General features: G+C 43.8%; 1 protein-coding gene across 2 annotated transcripts in view; it reads left to right on the top strand.

Annotated features, from left to right (window-relative positions):
- The window catches only part of LOC8034361 (histone-lysine N-methyltransferase EZH2), a 29178-nt gene extending 22878 nt beyond the window's left edge, over positions 1-6300 (top strand). For both annotated transcript variants that reach the window (XM_029968490.4, XM_029968489.4), the window contains 8 exons: positions 1709-1896; positions 2650-2911; positions 3158-3271; positions 4220-4281; positions 4404-4499; positions 4985-5066; positions 5134-5299; positions 5389-6300. In XM_029968490.4, the coding sequence (XP_029824350.2) occupies positions 1709-1896; positions 2650-2911; positions 3158-3271; positions 4220-4281; positions 4404-4499; positions 4985-5066; positions 5134-5299; positions 5389-5449 (1031 nt within the window). In that variant the 3' untranslated portion in view covers positions 5450-6300. The remainder of the gene's footprint in view (positions 1-1708; positions 1897-2649; positions 2912-3157; positions 3272-4219; positions 4282-4403; positions 4500-4984; positions 5067-5133; positions 5300-5388) is intronic.
- Positions 6301-13380: the final 7080 nt, after the last annotated feature.

Genomic DNA, 13380 nt, shown 5'->3' with positions numbered 1-13380 from the left:
ACTCCACTTAATTTAAAAAATTCAGGGATAATGAGTGATTTCATATTAAAAAGCACTACTGAAAAGCACTGCGTCATTTGCTTCACGAAAAATTTAATATTTATTGTTTAATCTTACTTTAAACATGAACAGAAACCGAAACTTGGCTTCATCGGGCAACGTTGGCCTCGGGTCACGAAAAACATGGCTACCAAGGGGTATGAGATGTCACGTGATCCTCTACGCAACGACGGGCGGGATCGAGGACCACCATTCCGGGCAGATGTGTGCCAGGCACAAGTGTCTTCTGCACCGCAGTCTTCGCTATGTTTTGGTGACTATGATATCCGACGTCGTCTGCATAACTACGGCATCAGTCTGCGCACATGGTGTGAGCGAAACTACGAGAGACAATAATCACAAACGACGACAGCGGTTGTGAAGCGAGAGATGGTGGCAACAGTGGGACGGCCGGACGGCTCCCAAGAAGCGTGCTGTGCAGCCATGTTACGCCGATCACGTGGACACCACTGAAGAAACACAAAAGGAAGCAATGTTGATGACGTTTAGCTCAATGTTGACAATGCCAATGCCGTAGCCTTGACTGCGCTGCTGACTGCACCTCAATTCGCCCGCTAGAGTCGGTCAATTTCGGCAACTTGCCGCATTCCAAAGTTTGTCGGACCGTTTAAGAAACATTTAGACAAAACTAGGTCGTAATATTTGACGTCTGGTCTTCCTAGGTGATACTGGAGAGGACTACACTGATTTTTCTGAAACAAAAATGAAGCAGAGTTGTCCTTTAACCCCTTGCCTACTCATTTTTTTTCTTTAAGGAACGTACAGCAAAATTTTTTTTAAACGGGCAATTTGCATTAAAATGAGACAAAAACATTTCCTTGACTTCCAGATGTCATATCTTGCTCTAAATCAGGACCTCTGGTCTGAGTCCCACTGACGTGCAGACGCCAAAGTTGATGGAATGCTTGCAGGATTCACATTGTTTTCATCCGATTCCTAAAAATCGGATAGGCTGAAGGATTCGTCGTCACATACGCCAGAGCATTAATTCCTTTCAAAAAGAAGGATTTGTACCTCTTTGTCGGGTAAAGCAGACTTCCGCACCAAATTGTTTTAGCGCAAGTGCTCACAAGCAACTGTTTTTTTTTCTTGGCTAAATAGAATGTTTGTTTTTTCTGTCAAACAGCAAGACAAACGAGCAAACTACCCCACGTAAACAAAGCAACAGGGGCAATTTTGCCATCTGCCAAAGAGCACGCGCGCCAAAACCGAAACTCAAGTCACACTCGTGGTCGGGCTTTATGGTTTGTAAGGGTGGCACAAGTGACACTCGTTATTAGTAGGCAAGGAGTTAACGTCTACCGTTGTCCCGTTGTCCCGAACGACCCGTTGTCCCGAACAAACCTTGACGAGCTAAAAGGCAAGCCCCCATTTATCAGTAGTCTGAGATTTCAAAGGAAACTAAAATGGCCTCTCCTCAGGACCACTAACACTGTGCTCTTATTAAAGTTATTTGTAAAATACTTTTGTTTTTACTTATTATTTTGCTGTCGCGACATCTAAATTTAGTGTTTTTCGAATTGCCAAAAATTTTACCGGTGAGTTTTTCTGATTTTTTCCGATTTATCTGAAAACACGGAACCCTACTTGTATATCATGCCTTCCATGATGCAACATGAGTCACAAATCTGGGATGTGCATCGTGCAGGCAAATCACTTGAGGGCAAAGCTGCTCGGCTCTTGGCTTCACTGGAGCCTGTGGTTCAACCATCTCAGGAGGAACTACAAGAAGAGTGGTCCGGCGCAGAGCAGTCGCTCTTTCGGGTTCTGTGGAGAGTCTTCTATGGCAACTACTGTGCCCTCGCCACACTTATCCTCACCAAAACATGCGCACAGGCAAGCTGGCGTTTTGACTGCATGCAACGCTCTTCAGTCTCTGTCATTAGAATGTCGAGTGAAAACTGTAAAGGCTGGTTGTCCTGGGTGTCCGCTGACAGATGAAACCAGGAAGTGTGGGGGAATTTAGCCAGACTGGAAGAGACTGGGAAATTTGTGAAGTGTTTTCCTTTTGGTGCTTTGGTCGTGTTCAAAAGGTCAAAAGACGCGAACACAACTTTGTGGTGCAGTCACAGTTTAAGGTGACATGCTGTTGTTGTCATTACTGATAATCTTAGACTTCATTTTTTTTTAGAGCGCAGCTCTTAGGGGCCCGTTTCCGGCTTGAGTGGCGGCATCGTCAGCATAACCGCGAGGTCACATGACCCCCCCCCCCCCCCCCCCAGGTCACGACCCCCCCCCCGAGGTCACGTGACCTCAAGGAGTCACCTATCCCTCAGTACGCTTCCATCCTCCTCCTCAAGAGCTGCGCTCTAATCCGGCGTCACAGGGAATTGTAAACGGCTTTCATTTTTTATTTTTATTTTTAGAATAAGGGTATGTTTTCTAAACAACTAGGAGAAATCTCGAGGTTAGGGAGTTTAGAAATGTAACTGCGGTCTACACCCTGTGGTCTTACGGCACTCCTCGTCTTTGCTGAGGAACAGCTTTTTGTGATGCTGTTGCCATGTAACAGAAGTTGCAGGCTTCCTTAACATAGCTTAGCCTAAATAAGCTAAAGCAGTTGACCAAATGTCCTGTGGCACTCGACAGGTGTATGCATTTGCCCAGCGTGAGCTGGCCGACCTTCCACCTGAAGAGCATGTGCATGACAGCACACCACCACGCAAGAAGAAGAAAAAGCACCGGCTGTGGTCCATGCATTGCCGCAAGATCCAACTCAAGAAGGACAGCTCATCCAACCACGTGTACAATTACACGCCTTGCAACCATCCTGGCCAGGCCTGTGACCAGAACTGCCCATGCGTCATGGCTCAGAACTTTTGCGAGAAGTTCTGCCACTGTAACTCTGACTGTGAGTGCCGTCTTACTTCTAGCAATCACTTCAGGGTCTAACTAGCCCGGGATTTGACTAGTTTTCAAAGATACAAATTACTAAGCAAATATGAGCCCCAGATAGGGAGACACTTGGAGAGTTACATAGGTCTGGTCCTGAATACCTCGATGAAGTTGCTTCACTTTGCCCACAAGGGCATTATTAAAGCAGAAAAGCCAGCCTCATCAGAATCTACTTTATCTTTCTGTTCAATTGCATCCCAAGGCCAGCAGCGGTTCCCAGGATGTCGGTGCAAGGCCCAGTGCAACACCAAGCAGTGCCCTTGTTACTTGGCAGTCAGGGAGTGTGATCCCGACCTCTGTCAAACATGTGGAGCGGGTACGACTCTTTCTATCTGCTAACAAAATGTGTGTTCTAATGATGCTGAAATGAAAACAAGTCTGATTATAAAAAGAAAAAGGTATTGTTAGGAAGGGAGGGGAAAGGGGCGAGCACCCCCCCTCCCCCTTTCTCTTCGAATTTGCTTTGCAGTAAAAATTTTGATTTACATTTATGTGAATTGAGCATAGATACTTTAAGAAATCATAACTGAAAATCTTTTTTAGAAAGCACACATAAAAAGGAACACTTTATTACATTAAAAACATTTAACATGCTTTTATTAAGAGAAAGAACTGATGGGTTAATGGGCACCGTCCTGTAAAATCGGGGGTCGAACTATAATTATAACCACACAAGGCTAACCTACAATAGTGAGCAAAAGTTCTTAGATTAAGCCAACTGAGATGCTCAGACACGTCGGCCGTTTCTCCGAGCACGCTGGTACAAACCACTCAAAAATTGATGTGCACGCACCACTGCGAAGCGGTGAAGCTTGACACCAGAGTGCTGTTGCAGAGTAGTGATGCTTGACACTAAAAATATAAAAATATTTTAAGATTAAAAATTTTTTTGTTTATTTGAATAACTTGGGTACTTCGAACATTAAAAGTGTGCTGTGAATCAAATCAAGTAGCACACACTATCTGCTAATTATGCAAAGTTTTGAATATTTGCATACCTCTCCGTTCACCCCTAAGCCGAGACTGCAGTGGGAGCTATGTGCCCGTCAAACCAATCAGCTGCCTCCCTTTCATCCCCTGATCCGACTCTGCGCGCATGATCACGTGGCGAAAGAGAGACGCATGACTGGTCCAATGAGGACGTATCTTCCACTGCAGAATGTTGCACGCGAGACCAGAGAACTTTTTTCTACCGATGCTCTTGTGTCCGGACATTGGACTTTGGTGGCGTTAACAGTGTCATCATATTTGTGGTTTTTTGCAGATCAGTTTGATGTGCAGAACATTTCGTGCAAGAATGTAAGTGTCCAGAGAGGCCTCCGGAAGGTAAGTGTTGACACTTGCATACTTGGGGGGGGGAAGAGGGGGGAGGGGAGGGGAGGGGAGGGGAGAGGAGGGAGGGGGAAATGAATCAGGGGGCATAGCTTTCATGCAGTGTTCTTTTGCAGCATCTGCTGTTAGCACCTTCTGATGTTGCTGGCTGGGGCATTTTCTTGAAGGAGACTGCTCAGAAGAACGAGTTCATCTCCGAGTATTGTGGAGAGGTAGGGAGAACATTTAGACTCCTTTCTCTACATTTATTTCACTCCATTTCTAAATCCAGATTAGTTAGCAGCCCGATTTTATAGGGCTACAATTTCATAACCTCTAGGATACTTGGAACTTTGATATGTGAATTTTTTTATGAAATTGGATAGAGTGCCAAAGTTGCCTTCCTGCACACCCACCCCAGAGGAACATAAGGTTTCAAAGAATAAAAAAATGTGTAAATAATTTAACATTGATGGACAATGAAATTTAAAATCAAGGAACTTTGAACTGTGCTTCATTGAAGTTCGCACCATAAGGTCTTCATTGTTCATCAACCAGCTGCCTTTGTAGAAGAAGCCACGCCATGCTTCTGCAATTGGTCATTTTTGCATGCACAATAGCACACACACTGGCTGCCAAGATCATATGGCACCACCTAGGCGACGCGCAAGCTTAGAAACTTGTTCGTCATACTTCATAAAAATATTGCTTTGTGCAGATAATTTCCCAAGATGAAGCTGACAGACGTGGAAAGGTGTATGACAAGTACATGTGCAGTTTCCTCTTCAACCTCAACAATGGTGAGTATTAGTCGCTCAAAAGCCGAAAATACAAACAATTTTCTTCAACATTGCCTTAATCTCACAGATTTTGTGGTGGATGCTACACGCAAAGGAAACAAGATCAGGTTTGCTAATCACTCCATCAATCCCAACTGTTATGCCAAAGTGATGATGGTGAATGGAGACCACCGCATTGGAATTTTTGCAAAGCGTCACATTCAGTCCGGAGAAGAATTGTTTTTCGACTACAGGCAAGTGGTTTTCATATGCTGCAGGCTTTTTTTCCTTCATCTTATATTTACTAGTTAATTTAAACATACTTCCCGTTTTGCTTCCCCAGATATGGACCAACGGAGCAGCTCAAGTTTGTGGGCATTGAACGGGAATTGGAGTTTTTATAACATGCACCATAGACGTAGACATCAAAAGACCTTTTGCTAACTACCCCAGCACCAGGGAGCGTGCGCGAGTGTAGTTACACAGGCCGCACATTCATCCAGGCCTTATATTGGTTATTTACTTTTAATCTTTTATACAGATAAGGCAAGCACATGTAGCATGTGTACACCCACCGGCAATATGAAGGTGAACACCTTACCTGGTTTCTTGCCTGTTTTATGGCTTCGTAAAGCTATATTAACAACCCAACGTCTCAAATGGTCTGTGGCCGAGGGTCTGAACATTGCGTTTTAGCCGTCTTCTAGAACAGAGCTTGTTCCAAAACTTGCAGGAGCATCAAAAACAAGAAGAGGGCTGTTCACCTTCATATCACTCACGAGAGTATCTACATTCCCAGCATTCTCCCTAACGCTTTGGTAATTTGGCAAAAAGCCTATACTGTTTGCAATGTCTGAAAGTGGTACTGTACATACTACCCATCTTTATGCAGAACAGCCTAGGGTTAACCTGCAAGCATCTGAAGCAAACTGTTTTTTTGTTTTTTTTATTCATTAATCAACACAATTGCCACATCTTTTTTGTTACCCAGAATGCACACAAGTGCTACCCATCTTTATACAGAGCAGCCTAGGGTTAGCCTGCAAACATCTGAAGCAAACTGTTTTTTTTTTTTTGTTTTTTTTTTATTCGTTATTCAACACAAGTGTTGCATCTTTGTTGTTACCCTGAATGCACGCAAGTGGGAAACCTACAGATATAATCATTGCAAGTAACATTAATTTTATACTTTTTTCAGCATCAATCCATTGTTTACCGCTCGCACATCAATAAAGTTTGACACCATTTTTCCAAAGCTGCCTGTACATTCATACGTCTGGTTTTCAAAGTTGCAAAACGAAATTCCCTATAAGTATGCTAAAGGCTGGTTGACACACTTGTGTTTGACTGCAACCAACTGCGCAACAACCGGTTTGTAAGTCTTGCAGTCACAAGTAATCTCATCCGGTTTTAAGCTTCTCTGGTCGTAAGCAGCAAATGGCACATTATATTTTTGGTTTATTTAACACATATTCTTTATCCTGCATATGGATTAGGGACAATGACATTTGTGAAAAATGCCAAATAGCAAACATGTAAAAAAAAATTTATGTTTGCAAACAAGTCTATGATTTCTGAGGATGGCCCAGGTGTCCAGCTTGAAGGGGGGGGGGATATTTTTAGCAGAAGTTCTACCCTTTGTCTCTCAGATGTTATTCTAGTTCTATTAGCATGAAATCTATACTAGTAGCACTTGGGCTTTGTAACTATGAGGACTGTATATTTGCATGGCAAACCAGGTGATGAGCAGTGTGTATGGTCTTTTCTTTGTATGTTTATTCTAGTTCAGCTGGCCTTACCTGAAGCAGGAGATGAAGCACAGCATGTCTCAAGCTTCCTTCTAACAACCCTTCCAATACTGTAGTAATCAGCATGAACTACAATCAGAGGAACTGAGAAGCACTTTTTTTGGTCAAAGCTTTCAAATTAGTTGTGAAATTCAAAGCTGAGCATGTGTAGTTTGGGATTTATATTTGCCTTATAGGGGTACTCCAGCATTTTCTTCATGGTTCAAATTAAATTTACAATTTTATCCTCAATATTTTTTTTTTTTTTCTTCAAACTGAGTTTACAGGCAACGAAAAAAAGGTGATGCCAGCGGCAGGCAGGGGTTCACTCTGGACTAGAATTTGTTCCCAACTAATTACAAGGAGTTTGATGTTGTCAAATGAATGATTTGGAAGCTCGGCCCAGCACCCCTGCAGAAGCATGAAACAAATGCTTGGCATAGCTTTTTTAGACTGCCTGCTTGACCTATAAGCCAGTGATGAAATGGCACTGAAAAGCATGGGTATCAATACCAACTCTCCCAACTGACACTCTACTACAGGGTATACTTGAATGTTGGTTTTAGCATGACCTTCATTTGACAATGACTATTCTGAATTTTGTGATACTAAATAGCATACTGGAAAGGGTAAGGGCTGGGGATTAAGAAAATATATTTGGGGTAGCTAAAAACATCGGCAACATACCCCTATAAGCAGTGATCACCTAGTCCAAGCCATTTTGGATCTGCAGAAAATGTTTGGAGCACAAGCATATATTTCATTCTCCTTAAAGGGATACTTCAACGAAATTTGAAATATTCCCGTCGTGTTCAAAAATAGGTTGAATATGATCCACAATATCCGTAAATGACAATCGCACTTTTGTATTTTGAGCCTGGTGGCTGTATTTTTCATTATAAACGGCCCACTCTGGCAAGCGCACGGAGAAGGCCCAGCGGAGACCACGTGACATCCAACGCAATCGTGACGTAGGTCGTCTCAGGACAAGCAAAGCTACGGCGAGGCTGATGTCGAGAGGATGGCCTAGTCGTTCCAGCCACCGAAGCGGCTGCTTTTGTACAAATTTTGAGTGACGGCTTAATCTTCTGTAATCTTGTAGGGGGACAATAGCGACTTCTGCGACACACAAAAGGCATTCTCGGGAAGAGGGGAGTTTTTCCTGCCCCTCTTCTCTCGTCGTGGCCGGAGGCGAGACAACCTCCGTCACTAGCTGCCAAGGTTCCTAGACTGGCATTACAAGCGATGCGTTAGCGACATCCACCAGGTGCTCTTTGCTAATCGTTTAATTCGTTTTAAAATTCCTTTTCGTGACTTTTTTTAACAAGATATTAATATGTTCGATTTGATGGTGCTTTTTTGAACACATATAGACCAAAAAATTAGCACCGAAATTTCGTTGTAGTATCCCTTTAATTCCACTTTGGATACTATTGCTGTTTGTTTTGGTCTGTCCAACTAAAGGACAGACTGGCCAAATTGCTTTTGCACACTTGTATGTTCATTGCACAAGAGATAGTTTGGTGCCCTCAAACAAACGGCTGGTTAGTTGTTCTGAACAGCACCAGATACTGCAACAAGAATGTGACAGGATCTATTCTTTTTCTTTAAAGCTCCATTGCAGCAGCCACTTCTAAAATGCTTGCCAATGATGGACATGGCACAAATATCTACTATCGTTATTTTGATCAAAGATTAACCAAATAGTATTCCACTGACTACGCCTGGGTGCAAAATTGGATGTTTCGTTAGAGTTCCATTCACCCATGGGTAATGCTCATTTAGTTTTTAAACTTTATTGACTGTGCTCCGAGACAGCCGGGCCATAAAAAGAGGTGGTAATGAAACGAAAGATTTGACATACACTTGATCAAGATCATTTAGAATTTATGAACAGAAAGTTGGGGTGCAAATGAGCAGGTGGATATTACTAGACATAACACAACCCAGAGACTGCAGGAAGCAAACAACATACACACAGTCTCTGTGTGTATGTTGCCATATACACTCTGTGTATATTGTTTTTGCTTGCAGTCTCGGGGGTTGTTATATCTAATGTTTTAAAAACCTGAAAAGCAAAAAAATCAAATTTGGGGATTGTATGTATTATACTAACAAAGGGCATGTGGCATGCCCCAGTGAAAGACTAAGAATTCATTTTGACCACCTGGGGTTCTTTTAATGGGCCACCAAAAGCTTGCCTTCTTCGGATTGCAGGCACCTTGGCTGGGATTCGAACCCGCCAACTGGGGATCTGTAGTCTGGCGCTTTGCCTCAGAGCCACTGGAGCGGCTATAGAAATGAATTGCTACCAATGATGCAACAACTGGGAATAATAAAAAAAAAAAGGTGTTTTATCTAATGGAACGATTCTTCTGGGATAATGTTATCGACCCCAGCAAACATTGCATTATGATTAGAAAGTTGTAATTAGCCAATTAATTGCCTAAAATCCCAATTTATTTCTGAAATATTTGCCTTAGCTGGCACATTCCAATTAGAGACTTGTCGTCTGTCGTCGAAATATGCCATAGCTGTTAGAGTTCAGACTATTATTTTGCTTCGTGCTATTCTCCATCCGAAACTATCAACTAAAAGTAAGTTCCACCCAGAAACAACGTCGGCGCACAGAGATGCTCGAGCACCAGTCAAAGCTGTGCACGTGCACTCTACTTCTGAAATGCCATAGAAAGTTCTCCACGAGTATAGTCATTGCGAGCCGACCCGACAGTATCGCATTATCTGAGAGATGCGTGGTAGTAGAGAAGGCCCACCACGTGCTGCTAACTGCCGTCTCCCTGGGCACAAACCTTTTGGCACTTTTTTTCTCCTTTTCCATTGAATAATCCAGAGAATTAAGTTTCTAGACCTCCAACAACTGTTATGGCATATTTGGATGATGGGCAGCAAATATCCAATTGGTATGTGCCAGATAAGGCGAACATTGAAGAAGACTGTGAATGAATTCTAGGTAATTAAGTTGGCAATTATCACTTTTCATTTGTACACCCGACGTCTGCCGCAGTCGGCAACATTATCCCGAAGAAATCATTCCTTTATTTCTAACGTCTTTATTTTTTTTTCCCTTATATTCTTGGTTGCTGGTTTTCATTTTGAAAATTAAACTACTTCAAGGTACAGCTGTCACTACTTCAAGGTAGAGCTGTCACATCAGCATTCAGCAAGTTCCATTTTTATTTCTAAAATACCCAACTGCACCATCTCACTCCGGAGGAGTGCTTTGTACCCTTAGTATTCAGGTGCATTGCAGCAAAACGAGATATGCAGAATTACCATGTCTACCTCAAGGGTGTGGCTTCACTGCAGCACACCAGTGCACAGTGAGAAGTGATTGAAAAGTAAACATTTCGGAAAAAATCTGCCTGGTTAGGCGAGTAGTAATAAAAGAAGCTGCAGGTACTCTAACCAACTGTGTTTAAATAGCCCGACGTTTCGCGGCCTACTCTGCCGCCTGTTCACGGGTGACTTATTCGGCTGGGTATTTATAATTCTCTTCTCTTTGTCGCTGCCGTTTAAATTGTCTTCTTTTTGTGACACCTTGAAGCTTGGGAGGGTATTGATAGACCGGTTCAGGTTCTTTGTATGCTGAATATGCGATAAGCTGGAGGAATGAGTTTTCTCGGCTGCCGATGGGTGACGAAGTTTCCTGTAGATAATGTTGACGAATCTTGTTGGATATGCGTTTTTTTCGAGAGTCTCGTTTTATAATATCAACTTCCTCTGTAAGTGCCTTATCTGTGGAACACACCGTGATGGCACGTGAAAATAGTGCCGAAACTACAAAAGATTTGCGAGATGTGGGGTGGTCTGATAAAAAAAATTTAGGTATTGTCCGGTGTGCGTTGGTTTTCTATACACCTGGAATGTTAAAGGTTGCATTTTTTTTTTCACAGATACATCCAGAAAATAATGCAACCACTATATTAACATTCTACTGTGAATTGAATATTTGGTTAGATGGAATTAAGGTCTATGTGTAGGTGGTGAACTTCGCTGGTTTTCAGAACGCAGGAATGGAACTGGGCAAAACAGATTTGGAGAAATCTTGGGAGGAGAAAAGATAGAGGTACACCTAAGCATTCCTTATGAGTTGTGAATGCGAAAGCATGCAAGCTGCTCGTCTGCTCCCTTTTTCGTCGCCGGTCAGCACGTGTGCTCCCCTGGGCACGGTGACCTTGGACGCTCTGTGCCCAAAGGAGCAACGGCGCTCATGGACACGCAGCGCCATGGGGTGAGCGGTTGTGGAAACTGAAGAGCGCAGCGGCCAATAGGAGCCTCGTCAACACGTGCCAGCCGATGGAACCGAAGGATCGGGGAAACTATGTGCCGTTTTTGCGCTTCAAACTGATGACGTCAGCTCGCTCCATGAGACAGTTAATGCTTTCGCATTAAAAAAACTACAGTTCGGAGCAGGCTGGGAGCAGCACAAACGAGGTTTGGGGCAATTTGAGAGCAGCATAAGAGTTTTAAGAATGTTAAAACAGTGGATAAGTGTTAAAATAGTGGATGATATTGGAACAGATGATGCGCTGTTCAAGTTGTCGCTCTTCTTCCTGAAGACTAGCTCTCTTCATACTCGCTTCCCTTGCATCACTGTTCTTCCTCTTCTGCCTCTCGTCGTCTTGGTTTTCGACCTCTAGCCTTTCTGTGTAAACTTTATGAGACTTTTCACAGCGTGCGGCAAGTCTGCTATCAAAGGCACTTTTGCGACATCACTTGCAAATCGCTTGAGGTAGCTCTTTACTTTCAGCATACCGTGTTCAAAGAGCAGTCATGATCTGGCAGCTTGTATCTTGCTCTTTCATACGCCTCACTGATCGCTCTCCTTTATTCCCAAGTGTTCTATGCGGGGCGGGCCAACGCAGGCTGCGAGATTGCAATAGTCACGTTTGCTCCACTATTCAGATGAAGCGACTCCAGGACTTCAGAAGAGCACGGTGAACACACAGCAACGGCAGCTAATGTTGGCAACAGGTGTAGCAGCAGCAGTGTTCAGATACAGATTTTAAGATTCGGATAAACTGGCGTCCCATTGGGGCCGGAGGTTCTGGTGTCAGTGTTGCCAACAGAAATTGCGATACAGCTTATTTCGACAAGGCTTTTATAATTTCAGTTTGGGCGCACCTTGGCGCAATTTTGTTAATATTTATACTTTTGTATCAGTCTCGCACATGAAAAGTCATTAGGCGCATAGTGGCGCAATTGGTGCAGCAGTTCCATCCCTGACAGAAGCAATTGTCTCAAAGCGAAGGAACATAGTGGGTGTTGGAAAGAACATACTTAATGCCTTTTGCTTGATGGCTTTCGTTGTGAGGTTGGCTACCCTGACGGACAAAACAGCTCCCATGGAGAGGGTAGTGTAGTTACCGCGTAGCCTCCACCACGCATCGGGAACGGCCGCTCCTTGGAAGACGGTGTAGGTGGCAGTTCGATCTGCAGCTCCGTTAGGGTGCCTCCATCGGCCGACAGATAGAGGCACCCTAACACGCTTCATAACTAATATAAATACCTCAAAAACAATTATTTGTTTCCAGTAAACTTCCAAAGACATGGTTTGTGTTCATAGGTGAACAAAAATGTGAAACTAGCAGACAACAGTGTAGTCGACAGCTGCGAATCTGCCGGAGCTGGCCGGAGCCAAGCTGGCCAAGCGGCCAAGTCGGAGCCATACCCAGAACGACGGTGCTGCAAGCACCAGCGCCACCTGCGGCCGTCTTCTAACACTGTGCCGCTTCTCCGGGTTCCTTCGTTACACTACCCCTTTAAGTACTGTAGTGACACTACTTTGCTTGTAGAAACTACCAGCGAAAGAGATATAGGTGTTCGTCAGGCCCAGTTGTAGGCGGCAAATTTCAGGCGACCCCACATCTCGCAAATCTTAAGTAGTTTAGGCACTATTTCGACATGCCGTCACCGTGTCTTCCACAGATAAGGCACTTAAAGAGGAAGTTGATATTGTAAAACAGGAGCTTCGAAAAAACGCATATCCAACAAAATTCGACAACAATATCTACAGGACACTTTGTCACCCATCTGCAGCGGAGAAAACTCATCCCTCCAGCCGCATGTGTGTCCCGTACTTCAGAGGCACAAGCGAAGTTCTCACCCGTGCTCTCAAGCCATACGGCATAGCAGTGACACATAAGCCCGTCTCAACCATTGGCCATCATCTTCCTCTTCCTAAAGAAAAAGGCCTTCTTTATCGTATTCCTTGCGCCAACTGCAACGCCTCATGTGGGGGAAACAGAACTTCCCCAAATGTCTATGCAGACGCAAATATGATGTAAAAAAGGACATGCAAGCGCTCTAGCGGAACATGCAGAAAAGAGCAAGCATGTCATCAACTTCGACAGCAGTTTCGTAGTGGACACCAAAAGAAACTGAAGAAAACTACTCTTTTTAGAGTCATGGCATATTCAGCATACAAAGAACAACCGGAATCGGTCGATCCTCCCAAGCAGTCATATTCACGGGCTTCAAGGTGTCACAAAAAAAAGACAATTTCAATGCAGCGACAAGAAGAAGAA

Source organism: Ixodes scapularis, unplaced genomic scaffold, assembly GCF_016920785.2.
Source record: "Ixodes scapularis isolate PalLabHiFi unplaced genomic scaffold, ASM1692078v2 PGA_scaffold9__187_contigs__length_104089568, whole genome shotgun sequence".
In the NCBI taxonomy this organism is placed as follows: domain Eukaryota; kingdom Metazoa; phylum Arthropoda; class Arachnida; order Ixodida; family Ixodidae; genus Ixodes; species Ixodes scapularis.
This window is presented reverse-complemented; position numbering and strand designations above follow the sequence as displayed.